Source organism: Taudactylus pleione, unplaced genomic scaffold, assembly GCF_031769625.1.
Source record: "Taudactylus pleione unplaced genomic scaffold, aTauple2 ptg000408l, whole genome shotgun sequence".
NCBI lineage: Eukaryota > Metazoa > Chordata > Amphibia > Anura > Myobatrachidae > Taudactylus > Taudactylus pleione.
The window spans coordinates 8,080,811-8,104,277 of record NW_028284810.1 but is presented as its reverse complement, the minus strand read 5'-3'; the positions used below and the strand labels follow the sequence as shown (position 1 = coordinate 8,104,277).

The window sequence follows — 23,467 nt, the reverse complement described above, 5'->3', positions numbered from 1 at the left end:
TCTGAACCTCCATTGGGCTCGTGCAAGGATCGATAGTGTGGCCAATAGTGCATTTAATGTACACACCAGCGGCTTAGCGCCACAGCAGGTGCATTAGCATAAAGATGCAGTCTCACTGCTGCAAACCCTTTATCACTATGAACAGAAAAAATCAAACAGATGGCTACTTTAGTGCAATATGAAAAGGAGCACACTTTACTTACTTAGTATTCCTTGCCTCCATGCTCTTTGTCCATAGAAATCCAATACTCCATTCAGTGTCTCCAGAGGGTCTGGACTAGGATATGCCACAGAAGCCTAAATATACAGTACACAAAAGTGACACTAGTAAGAGTTCCAAACTAAGAAATGGTTTACAAATGAATACTTTGCTTCAGACAACTTTTTCGGTTTAATTCATAATGAGCTCTACAGGTGACAGTATTATAAAAAAAAAAATCAGTTATGGTATAACATACCTTAGGTAACTCCTTTTCTTCGAGGTCCATAGAATCTACCTTGGGGGGTATGTAGTGGAAACGATCCATTGCACCAAACAGCTCTAGCTTTGGGTGAGGATGCTCTTGAGCAGAAAGGAGAATCCGTCACCCACAAAGAGCATCCTGGGAGGCAAACGTATCAAATGCATAGAATTTGATAAACGTATTGGACAGAAGACCAAGTGGCTGCCTTACACAGCTGTTCAGCCGAGGCGCAATGTCTAACCACCTACGAAGGTCTGACAGACCGAGTAAAATGTGCTGTCACCTTGTTAGGAACAGGGAGACTATAGACTTGAGAAATAGTCGTACGCAGCCAGCGAGCCAACGTCTGTTTGTTGGCCAGCCTCGTTTGTGAAACCCATATAACACAAACAGCGAGTCTGATTTCTTGATGGAGCTGGTACGATCCACGTAAATATGAAGAGCTCGAACCACATCCAGGAAAGCTTCACCTGTAGACAGGTCTGAAGACTGAACGGCTGGAACTACAATCTCCTCATTTATATGGAAACGGGAAACCACTTTTGGAAGGTAACCCGCCGCCGTAGTACGGAGGACAGCTCTATTTTGATGGAAAATCAAATATGGAGAGCGACATGACAGCGCTGCCAAGTCAAAAACTCTACAAGCCGAGGTGATAGCGAGGAGAAAGTGTGTCTTCGCTGTCAACCATCTTACGTCTACCGTATCCAAAGGTTCAGAGGGAGCAGTCTGCAATGCCCTGAGAACCAAAGACAAATCCCACGGTGCCACTGGAGGGACAAATGGAGGTTGCAGCCGGAGAACCCCCTGCAAGAATGTTTTAACATCCGGCAGAGGGGCATTCCTATATTGGAACAAAACAGACAGCGCAGGAACTTGAACTCTCAAAGTAGCCAGACGAAGACCTAAGTCTAATCCCGCCTGAAGAAAAGCAAGAATTCTTGCGACCTTGAAAATCCTAGGGTCATATTTTCTGTGAGTACACCAAAGAAAAAATGAATGCCAAATTCTGTGATAGATGCGGGCAGAAGCAGGCTTCCTTGCCCTCAGCATCGTGTGAATCACAGAGGCCAAAACACCCTTGGCCTTGAAGACAGCAGACTCAACAGCTATGCCATCAAAGCCAGACAAGGTAAATCCTGATATAGGCAGGGACCCTGCACTAGCAGATCTGGCCGTAAAAGCAGTGGAAGTGGGCTGTCTATGGATAGAAAAGTCATGTCGGAGAACCAATGCCTCCTGGGCCAGGCAGGGGCTATTAGTATTATCCTGCCGCCTTCCTGCTTCAACTTTCTGACGACCCTTGGGAGGAGAGAGATCGTCGGAAACAGGTATGCCTACCTGAAATCCCATCTCACCGCCAGAGCGTCTACGAAGGCAGCTGAGGGTGTCCCTTGTTCTGGACCAGTACCTGGGGACTTTGTGATTGTGACGTGACGCCATGAGGTCTACGTCCGGCACTCCCCACTTGTCCACCAGGAGTTGAAAGACATCCAGATGAAGAGCCCATCCTCCGGCATGTTTGTCCTGGTGACTCAGGAAGTCCACTTCCCAGTTGAGGACCTCGAGATGATTACCACCGATATTGTTGGAAGATGGCATTCTGCTCACCGCAGAATTTCCGCCACTTCCCTCATGGCAGCCAGACTTCGTGTGCCTCCTTGATGATGGATGTAGGCCACTGCTGTCACGTAGTTTGGACTGAACCTGGACAGGCCTGCCCTGTAGGAGGTCCTGTGCCACTATGAGCGCTCTGTGCACTGCACAAAGCTTCAATATATTTATTGGTAGGTGACTTTCCTGCACCGACCACCTTCCGTGGAATGTGTGGTGACCTGTAACCGCTCCCATTGCTGCAGGACCCTGGAGTGGAATTGGGCATAGGCCACCATATCGAATGTGGATACCTATGGAGCACAACACCTGCATTGCCAAGTGTACCGACACTCTTTGCTTGCAGAGCAGACTGTGCACCCGAGATTGTAGTGCCACAATCTTGTCCTCTGGTAGAAGAAACCTCTGTCCCAAAGAATCCAGCAGCGCCCCCAAGTGCACCATCTGCTGAGTCAGAGAAAGAGAGGACTTCTTCCATTTTACTATCCAGCCATGCTCTTGTAGACAGACAATGGTCATCTGGAGATGACATTGTAACATCTCCTGAGATTGTGCTAATATTAGGAGATCATCCAAGTATGGCAGTATCCTGACTCCTTGTTTCCTGAGATGAGCCGTCATGACTGCCATTATTTTGCTAAATACTCGAGGAGCTGTGGCCAGCCCGAATGGTAGAGCCTGAAATTGGTACTGATCTACCACCAACCTTAGACATCTTTGGTGGCATCGTGCAATCAGAATATGCAGATAATGTATGTCCAGGGATACCATGAAATCCCCAGGTCCCAATTGACCGTAGGGTTTCCATACAGAATTTTGGCACCTGGATGAACCTTTTGAGAGACTTCAGAATCAGGATAGGGCGATATGACCCATTTGGTTTCTGAATAAAAATTAAATTTGAATAACCACCCTTTCCCTGTTGCGTCACAGGGACTCCTGATCTCAGGAGGGCTCCAATAGACTCCTGGTACGCCGAAGCCCTTCCCGGGTCTAAAGGAAGGTTTGTATCCACAAACCTCTGAAGGGGATGCCTCAGGAACATGATGGCATAACCCTGAAAGACCAGCTCTTGAAGCCAGGCATGCGTAGTTGTCTGATACCAGGCCTGGGAGAACTAAAGGAGTCGGCCTCCAACTCTGAGACCCCCCCAGGGGGAGGCCTGCCCCATCAGACAGTAGATTTACTATCTGGCTTGGAGGCAGGACGTTTGCCTGACCAAGATTTCTTGGGCTGAAGTGTCCAGCGGGGCTGCCTCTGTCTAGAGGAAGATTGACCCTTCACCCTACTCTGTGGGCGAAAGGACCGAGCTGCAGACTGCCTACATTTTGGAGTAGTCGTGGACGGCAATTCAGCTGACTTCGGTTTTGCCAGAGTCATTAGGTCATTCAGCTCTGGTCCAAACAGTACCTTCCCCGCAAAAGGCAAAGATTCAAGAGCCTTCTTGGATCCTGCATCCGCCTTCCAGGTTTTTAGCCAAGAGGATATTCGAGCTGCAACCGAAGTCACCGAGACCCTAGAAGCCAAAATACCTGCGTCAATGACTGCTTGCCCCAAATACACAGCTACTTCTAGCATCTGATAGAGCAAAGACTGCTGTTCTCTGGTAGCTTCAGGTATAGTACCCTCCAGAAATGTCATCCATTCCTCCATAGCTATCGCTACCCAGGCTACAGCCATAGCTGGTCTGGTAATAGCTCCAGATAATGAAAAGATTGATTTCAAATGATTGTCAAGTTTCTTATCTGTAACCTCTTTTAAAGAGGAAGCGCAGGAATGGGTAACGTAGTGTCAAAGCTGAATAATTGAGTGAGACAAGTTCAGTTTAAAATTTAATCGCAGCGACGCCATTTTGGAAATGAGATCACAAGACACCATTTTGTGTGGTCAGCATTAATTCAAGTTATAACCCATTAACTAAGAACAGATGGCAATGTTTTTGTTAACACCAAGGGCAACGGGAAAAAACAGCTTTCCAAGTAGATAAGGAGAGACAATGGGTATTTTTACATACAAATTGGGAATCCCGGGATGCAGATAAAGTATAGTTGTGGCAATTGTAATATAATATCTACACAATTGGATTTGCCTGAATACTAGACAAGATGTCTCCTAATCCCATAGTTTGAGGTGATAATACATTTGCACTTCACACAAGTGTCTGTGAGAACAAAAGAGGTTTTGTTTTCCTTTGAACACAGCAGGTGGAGGCCTGCTCAAAGAGGGCATGTCGAATTACAACCCTCAGCCATCCACACTGATGGAGGTTCACTTTGTGTATGAGAGATTATGCACTTAAATCTCACCCATTAATAACTAGCGTCCTTATATCAAACCCCGATTACCCACACACTACATATTCGCACATAAGGTTCCATAAGCATCAAAATGTATGATTCAAGTTGGTTAAGTTAGTTTAAATGCTAAGAAATAGAGGTTTTTGATATCTAAGGTATTATATATGATAAGCAAGGTATGTTTGATCTCGTTCTGATGCCTACGCTTTTTACAGAATCCCGGTGTTATCGGTGGAGAGATCGCATCATGCAAACTCAAGTTATGGATTGCAGAACTTATAAGCAACAAAATGTTTTAGTTGATGGAATGTTACAGGAGGCGTTACCAGAAAGACCCCGGCTGTTAGAGGCAGGAAAAGTCTATTTGAAACAACCTGTTAAATGTGTCGTTACATATGCTCCTCCTCGGGGAACCAATGAGATCAGCAGGAAGTTTCCCCTTTGTCCTGTTTCAGTCTGGGGGGGAATAAATACATGTGTCCAAACACTGGTTTGGTAGTTCATGCTGAATTTTGGGTGAGCTGAGGATATCTAGTGAGAAGTCTATCTCTGGATCCAGAGGCGCAGCGTATGTATAACCGTACTTGGTCTGTATTATTTCCTTTTACGCCTAAATTATGTATGTATAGATTGCGTGTAACTGACTGTACTTTTACCTGAATAATACTTGTGCGTTGGAACCACAAGATTCCACTCCTGTCTTTATTTGCGGTCATACTGCGTACGCAATTAGCGTTGTCTTAGAGGTTTTTAGGCAGGGTTTTGTCTTAGAGGTTTTTAGGCAGGGTTTTGTCTTAGAGGTTCTAGGCAGGTGAATCTTAGAGGTTTATAGGAAGGAATATATTAAAAGGTATTTACAAATTTAACAGTAGCGCTCCTGATCAACCTTGTGACATGAGCGTCTATCGATGGGAGAACTTCCCATTTGATACACTTACCAAGTGCAAATGGGTACCTAGAGGTTATATTCCTTGTAGCATGCAAATGCTTTCCAGGAGTACTCCATGCCTCAGACAGAAGACTCGTCAGTTGTTCAGGCTGAGAAAAATAGTCCTTAGCCACCTTTTTACGCCTAAAGACCACTTTTGCTGTAAGTGGGGCCTTCTCTTCCTCTATACTGAGGACAGAACTCAGAGTCAGAATCTGAAAAGGAGTCCAGGTCATCATGAGGCAACTGATATCTGGCTGCTGAGAAACTATAGACGACGGCATACTCTGACTAGAGAGAGCAGCAGAATTAATCCAACAGGAATTCATGGGCGGCATATAAATAGAAGGATGCACCTGCTGTGAATACCCCATAGCATGGGCAAACACCGCAGCTGGAGCCCGCGCTTCTGTGACCTTGTCCACTAAGTGGGACAAAGCCTGATACCACCCGGGTGGTTCTAGCGCTGGAGCTCTAGATGTAGTGGCTTGAACAGGTAGCTTTATAAACAAAAGTTACGGTCTGCGCTCCTACAGAAGGGTATATGTTAAACCACTAGCTGCTCTCCCCTAAGGGGTTGTCCTTATTCCCCATTGAACAGGTAGCAGTTTACAACAGAGACTACACAAACCATCAAGATTAACATATGCTCAGATAGGCCTGCCAAACAAGACACACATGATCTGAGTACTGGCATATCATCATTCTCACCTACACCTTTAGACATTGCAAATGTATAAATGGTATAAGGTGTACAGTGTAAATGCAATGTGACTCCCTATCAATGAAACCCCCCATTACTTTTCAGAGGAATGAGAAGAAACACAGTGACAGGTACAACTGACAGTTTGAAATAAAAAGGCAGTACAATACAGCAGCTAGCATTAAAGTCACATACAATGCATAAATAAGCACAATTGCTATTTCAAATGGTACTCTGAATCATCTAGCCAGCCCCGGAGGGGCAATGGTAGAATATAGAGTGCTATATACCAGGCTCAAGGGAGAGGTATACAGGGAGACTGACCAACCTCTGAGACCGACAGCTACAGCAGTACACACACACACACTAACGCGATCTGCGAGCATCTCACCACAAGATGGTCAAATATAGCAAACCAGACGGTAAACTCCACCCCGGAAGTTGGCCTTGTTTGGGGGAGGAGTGGCCAGCAGAGTGCCTTATCTCCCCGTAGCTGCGATTTAGACGACACGGGTACGCTGGCCTCGTAGTAGATAGACTCTTACTAGTGCGCTACAGTGCGTCTACTACCCGTCCTCGGCGACAGACGATAAGGACCCGGCCACCTTAGTGAGGATACGTCACGAGACTTTCACCCGCAGCTGCACCGATGCGCCCGGATGCTAGGACTGCCGCACACTTACCAGTCATCTCCGTACCAGACCTGCAGTCAAGACCTCAGCACAGGCGCTAGCTAAGCCACGCTGAGGCCCGCCGAGAACCTCAGGGCATATAGCAGTAGTGGTGTTTTTGGCCCTGGCGGAGGTAGTAGGAGTCGCAGTACCTGCATCTTTACCGGTGCCTGGTACTGCTGAACTAAGTAAATCATAAAATAAAAAAGCCTGGTATTGCCTAGGCAGTCCCGCTGTTATAATAACAGGTGCGTCTGGATACTTACCGCGCACCAAACAAAAAAAATTAATGCCTGAGGCTGGGGTTTAAAGGGAAGAGGACTGATGCATGCTGGGAGAGACAAAGCTAGAGCTGTTTGATGCAATGGATCGTTTCCATTACATACCCCCAAAGGAGATTCTGTGGACCATATAGAAAATATAATTAAAAAGTGTTGGTGTGAACACTCCTATAATGTAACCTTCATATAAAACCTGCGTGATGGTCCTTTTAATACTCATGACAGGGATAATCTGAGAAAAGTGGCTGTCACCCGAATCTACCTTTTGAACAAGGAGAGATACAGAACTGGTAGAGACTTACATCATGGTTGCACAGGTGAGCTGCTAGCTGCTTGCGCTCCTGTGCATAGTATGCTGCCTGCTGGTAGTAGAAACCAGGATTCTGGGTTTGAATGGCGGTCAGTCCAAGCTTGATTGCCTCGTCAAATAAATCCCCAAAAGCTTGGAACCTTTAAGGGATAAACAAACAGCTAATCACAACAAATACTGTATAAATTTAGTCTCCGCTTAGATAATTGATGTTTATGAAGCACAATGCTTCACTATATTTTAGAAGCATGATGCTTCAGAGAGCCGACATTGGCATCATGACAATATGCAAATACCATGTACACCACTATATAACACAAAGAAATTGGTGCCAGAGTTTGTTGCGTTGATTCGGTATCTCTAATTCCCTTATTAGTTCCCTCCTGGTAAATGGTTGTAAGGGTTCGTCCTTACTAATGTACCGCGGTACCAGTCAGGGGTGTCCCTTATTACCCCTTGCTATTTAATTTAGCCATTGATCCTCTACTTAGACTATTGCAGAGCTCTGTCCACTTTAGAGGTATTCTGATTGGCTCTAGGGAAATTAAAGTTACGGCTTTCACAGACGACGTCCTTTTATATGTTTCCAATCCCTCGGACCCTCTAGGTACTATATTTACTAATTTGAAGGCCTTTGAAGAGATTTCCAGGTTTTCTGTCAATTTCACTACGTCTGCAGCTTTCTGGCTGGGAACCTCTGGCTCTCCTGTACCTTGTGCACAAGATTGACCTATTTTCTGTGCATCAGATCATTTTACTTTTCTGGGAGTACAGATTCCTCGTAATCATCAATGTTTATATGCCCTTAATTTACCTGTTATAAGAGCCATGTTGGTTGAATTGGAGGGCTTTATCGTATAAAGGGAGAGCTAGTCTTAATAAAATGATCTCCTTACCTAGACTATATTATTAAATCCAATCTCTACCTCTTATAATTCCACAGTCAGATATTAATTACATAAACTATATTTTCCGCAAATTTATATGGAATGGCAAGCGGCCTAGCATCAGTTTACTAAAATTACAGCAACCTATCACTAATGGAGACATAAACGTCTATAATCTCATGCTTTATTCCTATACTTCGATATCTTATAGACTGGCTACACAAACAAGACATATATGCCATGCCAACTCTTCCTTTGAAAAGGAGTTTCTGGGGTGGGGACTCTGGAGTACTAGAAAGATTTGGTTCTTCCTTCGCTGCAAGCAGGTCTAAAGGCACATAAATCCTTATTTCTCCCATTTATTTCAAAATGTCCAGGCTGCCTATCCTTTCAATATTAGGCGGATCAATGGTATTTTTACTATAGGAAATTTGCACAATGTCCTAAAGAGGCCTCATGTTCCAGGAAGTGGTAGCCAAATCTGGAACCTTAGAGGCTTACCCTATGGTGTACCTTCAAGCCCAACACTATATTAGTAATACTGTCATGGCCTTCTCGGCAGCAGATTGGCAGAATGCCCTTGATATCTTCTTAAGGCACTTAGCTCCGCCCTTGAAGGCAAATTCTACATACTATAGCCATCTTAGAGAGGAGTTGGGCTTTTCTCCGTCCTTGCAGGGACTTTGACGCTAGCTTTCTAATTTGTCAGATTTATCTTTAGAGGAGTTATTAAAAGCACATGTTAGCACCTGCAAATGATTACCTTCCACAATATATACAAAGATGACTTTAAATATCCTGCATAGAACTTACTTATCAGCTAATAGGGGCTTTGTCATTGGACAATCACCTACGCATACTTATTATAGATATACTGAGCCGATGGCTGGTCTTTATCACTGTCTCTGGCCTTCGCAGATTCTGGCTTCAGATTGAGGCTTCATTGATTAACCTTTTGCCACTTACACCGGAATGGGCCATCTTTGGACAACTGTTGACGGCTATTGGAGCTGCAGCTTGTAAGGCCATTCTTCAAACGTGGAATCACCCAACTGCACCGCTATATCATTATTTATGGGCAAACCTTTTTTTTTATCTTTTTGGAATGAATTGGGTAAAGGTGGTTCTTGCTAATGAACCTAAGACAGAAAAGTTTTTATATATGTGGGAGAGTAAATGAAACCCTATCACCTGAAATTAAAGATCAAATTTATAATAGTGTCCGCTACACCTCTTGGTATCTGACTCGCAAAGTGGCTGGTGATCCTATTTTATTATGAGGGGGAGAAGAGGTTCTGAACACTGGTATGGGGTACTGTGGTGAGTCTAGTGTATCTTATTAAAATAGAGCAGTCCGTACTGTTTAGACATCCAGGCGGCGTGTTCGAAGGACAGCTCAGCGCTGCCTATCTTCTTCTTGCACAGATCAATGTGTTTTCTGAACTGTGCAATTGCATCTAGAGGAGTGTTGTGCTGGAAACACAGGCGGCAGATCTGGAGCAGAGAAACAGACAAAGCACAAAAGGTGCCTGGTTAATGTCTATTAAAGTGCACATGTTGTGAAAAATTCTGCAACCAGTAATTTACAGCTCTGTATTAGACAAAAACCTAGTCAGCCAACATCATCATCACCCAAGTAAATCTAGAGATTGCAAGAATGAACACTGTGACCTTTGACATCACCCCTAGATGGCTATATGGTTATTAAAAGGCTCTCTATCAGGTTTCCATAGGGACATAAAAGGAAAACACTAAAATGTCAGCAGTTCATTAAATAACACGTCTACCCATACTAAGTATTTATTTAATACCAAAACCTGCTCCCTTCAACTAGCCAGGCACACACGGTCTGATGTCCTGCATCGATGCATCAGCTCATGTTCCCTCTACTGCGTGCAGAAGAATTCTGTATTTCACCCCAATAACATGGTGAGCAGAGAAGCGCACTGGCTGACGGCCATCACAAGGGGAACTGAGGCATGTCAGCATCTTCTAATGGTATCCCCAACAAAGGACCCTCACGGTTCTGCTAGTTGAGGGTTACCTTCAAATATGTAGTATAGGTGGATATCTCATTTATTTTGTTTTTCAGCATAGTGGTTTATATCACTTTTAAATGAGCTCACCTTATAGTTTATAAAGCCAGCCATAGTCTTTAGCTCCAGCATGTTTGTTTCGTGAGCTCTCAGTTCATGCACCAAGTTATATGCGGTCCTGTAATTTCTAAACAAAAAATATTTTCTATTCAAAGAAGGTTGTTTGGTCTCCCTGGCACATGAAATCAGTTTCCAATTGAGCATTAGAATGATTTGATGGTGGATGTCACATCACTGCAGTTCAGCAACACACCTCTTTTTACATATATATCTGTACCTCATGCCTCATTCCTATAAATAGCTATAACACCAAATTTGAATACAATGCTGTAACCAAACTGGTTTGGTTTATACCACCGGATTCATGCAATTATGATTATGTAGATGATAGAGGGGATTTCGTAAAGACTGGAATGACTAGTAAATTGGTACAAACCCAAATAATCATGTTTTGCAATATTTGGCCAATTAGTCTGATATATATGTATATATGTAGCGCAGCTGCATCCCAGCTCTAAGCCACGGAGCGATAGATTCTAGAGGTAAGCAAGTTGAAAGGAGAGCGCACTCGTGATTATGTGAAAAACAGCAATTTTACTTATAACATTTGCTCACATACATCAAAGTTTAAAGCATTACACTCCACCATGGACGGTCCTCCGGATCCTGGTGTAATCGACAGGCCACGCTGCAGACAGCAATTCAGCGGACCACCGCCGATTCTGGGAAAATTATTTTAGATATATCTACTGTTTTAATATTGTGAAATGGAATTATCCAATCTTTCAATTATGTGGAGGAGATGGGTATATAAGGATTCACAGTTTTGAGGTTAGCCACACCCCCTGACGAAGTCTCTAAGTGACGAAACCTGTTGGGTATGGCTTACTGACGTGGACGTGTGACGTCATCCGATATTCCCAGAACCGGCGGTGGTCCTCTAAATTGCTGTCTGCAGCGTGGCCTGTCGATTACACCAGGATCTGGAGGACCGTCCATGGTGGAGAGTAATGTTTTAAACTTTGATGTACGTGAGCAAATGTTATAAGTAAAATTGCTATTTTTCACATAATCACGACTGCGCTCTCCTTTCAACTTGCTTACCTCTAAAATTATATTATATATACATATATATATATATATATATATATACACACATACATACATACATACATACACATACATACATACATATATATATATACACACACACACACCAAGTGCTAAATTGGACACTATGATAACTTAATCCTGGTAGGAGAGAAGAAGAGCCCAGTGGGTTACTAAACTTATATAAAAGTACAGCTACAATACATACACTGCCATTCACCACAACCACAAAAATCAATGATTATATAAGGGGGTGGGGGAGGAGAGAACATAACAGTCTGACTAGAAGATCTACTTTGGATTTTAGTCAAAGGGATATATTTACTAAAGTGCGGGTTTTTAGAAGTGGAGATGTTGCCCATAGCAGCCAATCAGATTGTAGCTATTATATACCAGTAAATGCTAGATAAATGTTATGTAGAATCTGGTTAGTTGCTATAGGCAATATCTCCACTGCTAAAAACCCGCACTTTAGTAAATAATACCCCAAAGAGTGGTTAACCAATAAAAACACCCATAGGACTATTATGAACTCTGTACATGCTTTTGACAAAAGGACTGGCATCGCAGAAGAACTAACAAAACACTCTTTCTATGAAAGGACAGGCCAAACTAAATGGGAAATGGACCTTCAAACTAAAGCAGAGGTTGTATGCACCTACGATCATGTTTTGTTGGATGAAAACTGGTAGAATTGAAGGATCGCATCTTATGCGCAGTTTAATATTCATCCGATTCGACCAGCGAGAATGCGAGAATGTGCTGAAAGCGCAGTGTGTACGCAACTTCTACCGTTCTTGCAATTCTACACCAGTAGCGGCGCCTCCTCTGTGGGTGGTACAATAATTTTCTTACGATATTTTGGCAGTCGGGGATCGAAGGACGCAAGTATGATTGTATAAGTGTGTACATATCGGCACTGTGGTCGGGACTTCCGAATGGAGCGAAGTCGAATGACACATTACATCGAAAGAGTGATTGCAAAGGTGTGTACCCAGCTCAGCCTGATTAAGCCCCAAATTTTGCTACTAAAAGCATCGCATTTTTACATTTCGGCTTAAACACACTGGGAAGAGACTTACATAAAAAAAAACATAGAATGTATTTAAACCCGTTAGAAAGAAGTTTTCAGTTTAATCAAACAATTACGGAGATCTATTAAGCTATATCAGTGAGTTCCCCATATTATAGCAAGGAATGTATAATTGCATACGATATTTCTCATGGAACTATAGCCAAACTATTTTCCCTTGTTTGGTAAATACTTAACCCCCTACACTGCTTAACATTTCTGTACCCCAAATTGTCTTTTTTTTTTTTTTTTTTAAATGTCCAAAAATGAATAATAATATATGGTTACATAACATGCAGATACTTTTTTCCAATTGTGATGCCAGTTTGTCTAATATGCCATACCTAAAGATCCAAGTGTATGTCCCTGTTATTCAGGACCATATGGACTGCATTAGGTAAACTGACTTCTTATTCCAGCTTCCAAACAACACAATAGGAGAATGTGCTGAACTTACTTTAAGGCATTCTGTGTATCTTGCTTTAGCTCACTGAAGAACGCAATCTTGAACTGATGCCTCACAAACAGCAGCTGTCATGGAACATTATTACATTTTAGAAGATGATTTGATAAAGAACACACAAGTCATCGAAAGCTCCAATATATCGAACACTTTTTATATGTATAGTTCTTGATTATGAGATTGCCATAGTATAACGCAATAGTTAAACTTAACCACATGCAGACGACAAACATGATCATCACAACAAGGAAAAAAAGTCTACAGCACTTATACCCATCATGTCAATTACAGGTCACTGACAGTTAGGTGGTAGTCACATGCCACCCAGACATTGGGAAATTTATCACAACAAAAGTTACAAGGATGTAAAGACCCCTCAAACACAATTTTTGCACTTTCTATAAAACCCTTAAAAAAAACCCATTATTGACATAAACCTGGATACAAAAGCTTAGTTCTAACTATTCAGATTAATCAACTAATAAACAGACAAGCGATTTATTCAACTGATCCCTCATTCACAGCTCTTGCCAAATGACCAGACTATTGGCTGAATGGGTAGCTCAACTTCCATGTCGAATTATGATAGTTAATGTAGCATGGGAATTTTTTAAACTGATTTTCTGCAAAACAGATCACATCCAATCCAATAGAAACCAATTAGGAGTGTAGACTCCTAAGCTATGATCAAATGGTACAATGGTTGATTAACTTACATAAGTTGCCCAATATTATATACCAAAATCGTACAGCCAAGTTCATTGGCACACTCAAAATCCCATAAAGAACATCAATGAAATGAAGAGTTCCTACTCTGGCAACCAAACCAATACTCCATCTTTAGCATAAACTTAAAGACAAGTAACACAAAAGAACTTTAAACACAATAACTGTAGCCATACGTGTACTGTAAAGCTGGCCATACAACCAAAGATCTTTCCAACCAGCCAACTTGTTGGTTGGTTTGAACAAAAATCTGGTAATGTATGGAAACAACTGCCAATCGACCTTTTGTTCCAAAACGCCACAAAACAGACAAAAACGGTCATTCAGGCAATTTTGTTAAATCGAACGGATTTAACCAACTTGTCCGAACAACTGTTTTTGACCATTTTCTAGTGTTTGGGAGCAAATGGTCGAATGTCATTTGTGCCCATACATTACCAGATTTTGTTCCATTAGCCAGCTAGTTGGCTGGTTGGAAAGATACTCTTTGGGTGTATGGCCAGCTTAAGGATACCACTGCTTTCTGAAAATCTGTAGCTTGCAATCTACTATTCCCATATGTGCACAGTGCTGGTATCACTGTACCTGATGAGTGGTTTTATTCAAGAACTCCTTGTGGGCCTTTATCCTTCTTATTTCAGTGTAGTAATAGGTTTGTGCATGTTCATAAAAAGCATTTTCTAACCTAATTGAGAAAACAATTATGGAAAATAAGTGCAAATTATTACACCCCAAAAAAAACACAGAAGTAAAACTAACACAAAAAAAAACTATATAAGAGAAAGTTTATTTATAGTAACTGTGGATATAAGTCTAGCAAACTGTAGCTTACAAACAGACAACACAAAACATCACAATACACTGTAGTGTATTAGTGTTCTATATATGTGCAAGTGTGATTGTTATAGTACAGTAGCTTTGAAGCACTACACACCTAATTATGTAGCCAACCAAGTGATCAGTGTGTGGCAGCACAAACAAAGACTTTCCCGAGAGGTCACAGGCATTGCACAGGGCAGCGGCTCTCTCTGACGCAATCAGATCTTCACCTGGCCATGAAAAAGTAGGATAGAATTGTTATAAACATGGTGATCAATGAATTACTTAGACATCATGGACATAATCTTCATTTCATATAGAAGAGCGCTTCACACAACAATCAGATAGCAGCACAGAGTAGAGCAAAGCAGTGTTTGCGTGTGTGTGTGTGTGTGTGTGTGTGGGGGGGGGGGGTGCGATGAGCAGGGGGAGTGATATCACTGTAAAACAACAGGCAGAGAGGCCGCCTGATGCTGAATATGGTCCTACAACGCAGTGCATTGTGGGAGATCAGACAGGAAGCGTCTGATCTGAGGAGCGATGCTGCAGAATGGCACAACTAAGGGGGGGGGCATGGAGATGGGCAAATGGTGAGACAGAGGTAGCACAGGGAGAGAGACGGTGGGGGGGCAAAGGGAGAGAGGAGGAGGGAAAAATGGGTAAGAAAACACTTTTAATATGACAAATTAAATATGGATTTGGCATTTTCTCACTAATACAATAAAGGGCGGAATTCAATTGTTTTTATCCCCTATCGCGCCCGACGGAGCTATTCTATTCTTGCTCCTGTCGGGCGCGATCAGCTGCCAAGCGCTACATTTCAGCTCGCAGCCCCTGGGGGATGAGAGCTGAAATGTGCGAAAAGTGACATGTTTGGGCGCCCAAACATCACTTTTTGCGATCGCGCCCAGCACTTTGGTCGGGTTTAGCTGCTTTACGCGGCTAAACCTGACCTCTATGGGCGCGATCACGGCGAAGAACGGCAGCAATTGAATGGCGGCCCGCGATCTCCTGTCACTTTAGATGGGAGATCCGGACCGCGTAATCAATTGAATTCCGCCCAAAGAGTTGTAATAGTACATAATAATTAAAAAATGTATATAGATTTCCTTCTGTTTATATTGTCAAATTTAAATTAGACAACCCCTCACAACTAAGAAACGATGGGGCCCATATATAGTTGGATGTATTTTTCCCATAAGATGGTAGCATATATGCCAGTTTCACACCAGGAGAAAACAGTAGTATATGCCAAGAGATGCTGCTCGACAGTGTTTGTAGCACACAAGAAAGTACTTCATGAAATGTCATATACAGAAGACAGTCTGTCTGTTTTTGGATATTATTAACAAGTTTATTGGACCAGGCATATGCTGGGTCTCCTCAGTCTCCCCGCTCCCACTTCTGTCACCGCTCCAAGACCACCCCCACACTTTCATACATACTTACCTCGTTCGGGAGGTGGGTACCCCTCCTCTCTGGTAGCTGGTTAGGATCTGTCCCGTCCCCCTCGCAGTGGGGCTTCCACTATGTGCGCAGTGAGGAGACGGGACAGACCGTCTGAAATTATTATATAAATAATAAAATGGCATTTACCATGTCAAATACAATGAAATCAAGTATCAAATACAAAATAAGTTCAAATAAATACAAATATCTTTTGTCTACCCCTTTAAAAAACATGAAATGGGAACGTACTTTTGTGCTGTGGAGTGATTACAAGTATAAAATATATAAAAGTAAATAGATCACACCAGTCACACTAATGATAGTAAAAGAATCATTGGGAAAGCCCAAGAAGCACTCAGCCAATCAGAAGTGGCTGCTGATCATCATTATCAACAGTGCATATTTTGTACCAGTGGTCGAACACCCGCAAGAAATATGCTTCCTAACAGGAGCATTTGCGTCAGTGTGTGCTCGGCCAATGCATGCACCACTCCTATCACAGGGAGGCAACATCTACATAAGGAAGGGGCGTAAGAATGCTTTGTGTGCATGCGCAGTACATAATTGCAGTGGACACATAAAAAAGGCGCAACTCTACACACCAGCCCTAATGTCGTTAACGCTCACTAAAATAATGCTCTCTTGTGACTTGGTAACCAAAAACAATCATAGGTGAGGGTTCTCCATTCTTTTTATGGGGTTTTGTATGTCACATTGTTTAGTATATTTATTATTATGTTCCATTTACAAAGCACCATCATATTCAAGGAGTGAAAATAGACAAAATCAGCAATTCCGTAAAACTGAAGGTGAGAAAGTCGAATTTGCAAGGCTGTATATTAGGGATGTGCAGGCTCGGATAGGTTCGAGTTTGCACGTGGAGTTCGGATTTTTCCCTCCAAAAAAACGGAACTCAGAACGAGGCAAAACGTCATCTTACATGGACGAACATCATCATTCCTGGACAAAAGACCAGGAATGATGATGTTCATCCATGTAAGATGACGTTTTGCCTCGTTGTGAGTTCCGTTTTTTTGGAGGGAAAAATCCGAACTCCACGTGCAAACTCGAACCTATCCGAGCCTGCACATCCCTACTTTATATATAAAAGGAAATTTTCTGGTGCAGCATCAATGCAATGCTATGCCAACTGTACTTACTGGACAGTATATGTAAACAGAAAGCTGTATATAATGGTATAATGTGGTCTGAAGCCACAATGAAATGCAACCTATTTATAAGCAGATTTTATTTTCATTTTCTATTGGACTTGTTTGTACATATGGAAAAAAAAAAAAAAAAAGGATAAAATACCAGAAAAATGCATTTTCAAAGTGCTCTTGATGCATTCTGCTTTTAGCAAAACAAGATATTAACGCATGATAAACAGTTTATGGGACAAACATGGAGTTCAAGCTGTATAACTCAAAGGAGCAGCATTTTTAAAGCTGGTTGGCGGCTTAAAAGCACATTAACGTTGGACAGGCATAAGTTATTATAGAAAGCAGACAATATTTCTCGGCATATTCAAAAATAATACCATATCTGGGAGCGACCATAGCTCTTTCCATCAACAGATAGATAAACCATAGACCACAATGGACCAGGGGTGACATTACCACAATAGAACAATAGAAAAGTGGCTAGAGTATGCTAACAGTTACTATATACTGAACTTAGTAACCGTTATTAGGATACGCTTTATAAAACATGTAGTGTTTTAGGCGAATATTCTACAATAAACATATTTCAGTACCTGGTGGTAATGGCGTTTTCTTCTGAATTAAAACCACAGCAACCTTGGTGTTCCTCCCCTGCAAGCTCTGTCTAAGTGGAAGACATAGACTATTAACATTTTCACTCCAACATGACAACATACAAACAGCATGCGTGCATGGAAAACTTGAAATGTGTGCCCCATTATTTACACCTGATTATTTAGGTGAGGGACATCTATTGTTCTCTTTTATCAACCATTTCAGACAAGAGAGGATGATTGCAGTGTCCTCCATGTTCAAAGCATCTCATTACAACTTCTCCCACACAAACAAACAAGCCAGTTCTGTTCTAGCCCCTCAGCTGAAGTCTATGGAATATAACTTTGGGCCTGATTCAAAGGGGGATGCAGAAGCGCTCGCAGCGGCGTCTATTGGTGGTATCCCATCTGCAACTTTATGCAAATGCTGCTACAAAGACCTTCCCTTGTGTACATACATGTGCAAGGGTTGAGACGCCCACTTTGAGCGTCCATGCATGCAGGAATACAGATTGGTGCATACTTAGACGCCAACATCAGCTACACCATGGAAACTTGCACCCCTATGGCAGGTGCAGTCTCTGTCACTGTATGGCCTCCTAGGTGAGCGGTCATGACTCTACGTATGCAACCGCTTCCGCCAACACACCTGCGTCATTCCCATAACACCACCCCAATACGGACAATATCCGTGCGTGCGGACCTCCCTGTCATCACCCGGGAACGCTCACTACATTTTCAATACACTTCTCTCTGCGTGCGCCTGAAATGAGAACTATGGGGTAAATTTACTAAAGTGAGAGTTTTTAGAAGTGGAGATGTTGCCCATAGCAACCAATCAGATTGTAGCTATTATCTTCTAGAAGGTGCTGGTTAAATGTTAAGTAGAGTCTGATTGGTTGCTAAGGGCAACATCTCCATTTCTAAAAACTCTCACTTTAGTAAATACACCCCGATGTCTCTGCACAGATACAATCAGGACGCCTGCGCAGTAACACAAAAATTGGTCACTATGTCCAACATCGGCGTTGCGTACACCTCCTTTATTTCCATTATAGATCTATGGGCTGAGTCAGTCGGCCAACACCAACAGCTGTAACGCTAGCCGGCTCTCTGCATCAGGTACCTGCTCTACTTAAATAGAGGTCATAGCTACTGAAAAGAATTGGCAATATTGCAGCACTAAGTAAAAGAAATTCATTGTCTTTTTTCTGTCATCTTGGTAGATTATTTTTGTCTTTCTGTAGCATTCACAGAGCACAATGGCACTGGTGTAACAGGAACCTGTTGCCAACATTCCCCTTTATGAGTTGTGTGTAAGAATCAGATCCATAGGGTGTGCTTAAGAGGAGGTCTGACCAATACATATTAGCTTATCACTCTAGGTCTCTATTAAATGGTTTAGGAAAAACTTTAATGTCAGAAGCCAGGAGAAAAGACAACAGTGATAACTTGCAAGTCAATGAACAATATAAATGATCAATTAAAATGTTGTGTAGTTCCCTTTTATCAAAGCTCCCTGCAGAAAGCTAATTATTTTATTGTCTCTACCTTACAATCTCCACCCTGGTTGCACATTCTGACTGCTTCTCCTTCCACTGAGCCTCGTCCCAGTCAAGTTCATAAAACACAACCACCAGGGCAGGAACCAGATTGAGTTGTTTATTCATCCAGCCAGTCTTCAGGATCCCCTTAGGGATGTACCATTCATACGATGTTCTCTGAAGAGACAAGTTTATTAGAATTGTAAATAACTATATCTTTATAAAGAGCTCACATTTATTGAGCTTGTCTGAGCTTAGATCTGAGGAAATGGATCAAGAGAGCAAAGCAACTAAAATGGTCACTACCTTAGTTCTACATTTAGGATATTCGTGGTCACCAGGAAGAACTTTAAATGAGATTGGTACACGGTCTGCTCTTCTGTTGGCGCAAAATGCATCCCAAATGGCACGATGTACAGCGTTATACGTCACATCTAATCCAGTGAGGGTCACAAAGGCCATGGGTCGACAGCATAATTCCACAGGAAAATCCCACTGAGTGGGGCTCATTTTCACAATTTGTCTGACTACCTAAATATCAAAGAAAAAAGCAACAACAAATAAATGAAAAGGCTACACAGATGATGTATTTCAAATCTATGGCAAAAAAGCAGAGCTTAACACAGTATTGCATATATATTACAAATACATGTTGGCAAGATTGCTTCTGTTAAGCAACACTTGTACACAACAGTCTATGGAGGGGATCTCAGAGAAGATGGAAACAAAATAACATATTTAAAGATTTAGGGCCTGATTCAGACCCACTCGCGAGCGGCTGTCCGCTCGCAAGTGGGTCGATGTTATGCACTGAGCATGTGCACGACGGAGGGAGCTCCGTCGTGCGCATGCGCCAGACGCGACGAGCGAAGGAAAGTCCTTCGCTCGTTGTGTCCGATCAAAGGGGGCGTGCTGTCAATGTTGATTGACAGCACGCCCCCTTTGGTGGGCGTGCCGGGGGCGTGCCTCCCTGACGGGGGCGTTCCCACGGGAACGCCTCCCGTCAGAAGCCGGCCCACTGACATCACTAGTGATGTCAGTGGGAGTGATTTTGGCTCTGATAGAGCCAAAATCACTCTGGAGCTTGCGGTTGAAAACCTCAACCGCAGGCTCCGGCTCGCAATTTCGATGGTCGCGATGGTCTCGACCATCGCGGAGTTCACAAAGCACGCTCGTATAGCCTGTGGGTAGTGACCCACAGCTATACGAGCGTCCAGGAGGACGCTCCATGAAAATGGAGCCCGGCCCTCATTCAGAGCGTGCGCTCTGCTCAGAGCGTACGGCTCTGAATGAGGGCCTTACTACTGCTACAATGTTAAACCATTGCATTCTGCTACATAATCAGAATGTAACGAAAATGTGTTAGTACATCAAGTTTGCAATCTCATTCAAATGATTCCCTCTGTCTCTCCAATGTTTACTAACTATGTAATTGATTTTCCATCTACACAATGATGCCATTGCAATTCTTGAAGTGACCACGGTGCTCAGTAAAATGATTGTGGGGTCTATTCATTATGTTAATTATAATTAACATACCAACTCGCGGTGAGACAAAAATCAGCTGTCTCCTCAAAGCAGCTTCACTGCTCCTTTTAGAGTTAACGCAGGCACACACAGCCCCGGCGTCCGGCTGAAGGAGCCGGCCAGAGGCGTTCGGATCCCTCTTCGCAACCCAGTACCCCTTCCTATAGGGAAGGAGCAAGGTGAGTGGGAGCAAACGCCATCTGAGGATGGCGAATGCTCCCGCAGTCCAGCTCTGAAAATATTGTCAGAGCTTGATGAATTTCTGTTGTGTATGGGGACAGCGCCTGCATTACCTTTTTGATGAATGGCCCCAAAACTTAATTTCTACAAAAGCAGGTGAAAATTTTCATTTTCAACTGTTTTTTTGTAGAAATTAAGTGATAATGAATAGACCCCTAAGTCTTAGATCACCCAATTCACCTCTATTTTATAACTAGGCTGTTAACAGCATCATACACTGATATCAAACAAGTCCTAGAGCTCATTACCCATGTTTTTCAATTCCGAGTGCTATTTATCAAACCATTCTTCCTGGAGAAGAAGTGTTACATCATGTATCCCTGCTTTGGACTGCTGGTACAACTTTTTCCACATTTACTCGTTTGAATTAAATTTACAGAAATCCATAGCTGAAGACAATGAAACTGTGTGATTTTGTGACTATCCACCAGTTTGATACAGTTAATGTTCCATAAACATCAGGGCCAGATCAACAATGGGGTGGATGAAGCTACAGTTCCAGGCCTCCACAGATAAAATGGGCCCATCACCGTTATAGCATGATGACGACCAGCCACCAGCTGGTCACAAAGTCAGTCATAAATCCTAAGTATTACAATTGTATTTCTAGTTTTCTCACAAAATTCTGCAATTTTTCTATTTTTATGTATTTAAGACAGTGGGACTGATAGCGTAGAGCACCGGTGGGGAACCTTTTTTCTGCCGAGGGCCATTTCAATATATATAACATTATTTGCGGGCCCGATGCAGGCCACGTCCCCTCCATGAGACATCACACAGAACGGAGCCACAATCACCGGTGATTACAGCAATGCCTAGAGCATCCTTAGGATGCTCCTGGGAGCTGTAAGGGCAGCGGTGTGACCGTCTGAAGCATCCTAAGGATGCTCCAGGTGGCACGCTGCATAGATTCTGGCTGCAGGGTGCCATTCTAGGCACCCTGCTAGCCAGATGAGGTTAGAAGAAAAAAGCTACAAGGGCCGAACCAAATGATTCCGCGGGCCTTATATGGCCCCCGGGCCTGAGGTTCCCCATCCCTGGCGTAAAGGGTGTACACACCCATATGTCACTGGCCACACCCACATAGCACTGGTCACAGCCCATTCCCTTCTCAGTATAGGGAAGAGTATAAAACCCCTTCAGGAGCTGTACCTGTAAGTGACGTGAGTGAGGGCGGAATTGGATGTTTTTGCCCACACTTTCCAGGAAAATAAGAAATTCTGCCCCTTGTGGGCTCGCTTTGCTCGCCACATGAATATATTCCACCTCTTTGCCCACTTCGATGATAGGGAATGACGTTGGACACTGGCTGATGACGTCATCGTACACAAACGGAAGGGGATCTATCCCATTCCCTCAGTATAGGCCCTTGAACATTTTCTTCCCCAGGCCCATGTAGCCCTTAATCTGGTTGTGATAAACATTTCTTTAAAGTAGCCAAACTAAAAAAAATCCCCATTGTAAATGCAACATTTTTGGAGGGCTGGAATGCATACAAACACTGAAACTGTAGAACCAGGCTAGCAGAGGATCAGTGAAAGCTGTGGCTGCATATATACATTTTATGATCTCGCTAGTATTTACTTACATGGGGATTATGAAATTAAGCCTTTTTGGTTTCGTCTGGATCACTTGAAAAAAATAAATTTTAAAAAGTTTACAAAGAATGAATTCATGGAGGACTGCAGACCCGTCAGACGTTCTTGATCTATTTTTGGCCACTTTATAACATTCACACTCTGGATCTTTTTTTTTTAATGCTGTCTAGGGGTTACCCCTCACTTCTAATGGTCAGTCTAGAAACTTATATACATACTGTATTCATTAAATATGATTGAACAATGTATCTAGCTGTCTTTCAATAAATATTTAAGGAACACTCGTTTCAATGTAACCATAAAAAATAGTTATGCGATATATATGATAGAGAGGTAAAGTAACACAGGAAATGTGACAAATAAAATGAGAAGCAACACAGCATTATCTCTGCACAGAGGCTCCATAATGATGATGCAGTAAGCACCAGGTGTAGCTATACAGGTGAGGGTACAGAATACAGCATTATTACCAGATAGGATGACAGGACAGGTCACACATACATCCGGGGGCCCCGGTTAGTGCCTGCCGGTCACACAGCCAGGGTAGGAAGAATACTCCTCTGTGCTCAGCCCCAGTACTTCCCCCGGATCACCGAACAACACTCACTTGTCACACTCCCTGCTGCACTGCTCAGTCAGCTGACACAGTCGCACAGCCTGCTGGGAGATTCACCCGCCGCCATAATAACATTGGGCAGTCAGTCCGGTTTAGAAGTAAAACACAAGTTGATGCATCAGGTGGCTAACACCGGCTCTTTCACACAGTTAGCGGTTGCACTACAAAGACAATTAACTTTATGCACACGCTATTATTTCTGCAAAATGACAGTGTGCCCCTCAGTACCGGGGCGACAATTTACACTGTTCTCTTAGTTCTCCCTTAACAAAAATGGACGCCAGATGCGCAGTGGG

General features: G+C 42.9%; 1 protein-coding gene across 2 annotated transcripts in view; it reads right to left on the bottom strand.

The window, feature by feature from the left end:
- Positions 1-23,229, bottom strand: part of TRAPPC11 (trafficking protein particle complex subunit 11) — a 67,268-nt gene extending 44,039 nt beyond the window's left edge. Inside the window, exons 1-11 of one of the 2 annotated variants that reach the window (XM_088446973.1) lie at positions 23,163-23,229; positions 19,497-19,721; positions 19,198-19,367; positions 17,647-17,717; positions 14,557-14,671; positions 14,208-14,307; positions 12,891-12,964; positions 10,282-10,378; positions 9,516-9,649; positions 7,261-7,408; positions 204-297 (exon numbers count right to left, since the gene is read on the bottom strand). In XM_088446973.1, the coding sequence (XP_088303099.1) occupies positions 204-297; positions 7,261-7,408; positions 9,516-9,649; positions 10,282-10,378; positions 12,891-12,964; positions 14,208-14,307; positions 14,557-14,671; positions 17,647-17,717; positions 19,198-19,367; positions 19,497-19,700 (1,207 nt within the window). In that variant the 5' untranslated portion in view covers positions 19,701-19,721; positions 23,163-23,229. The other variant, XM_088446972.1, reaches the window with a different exon arrangement.
- Positions 23,230-23,467: the final 238 nt, after the last annotated feature.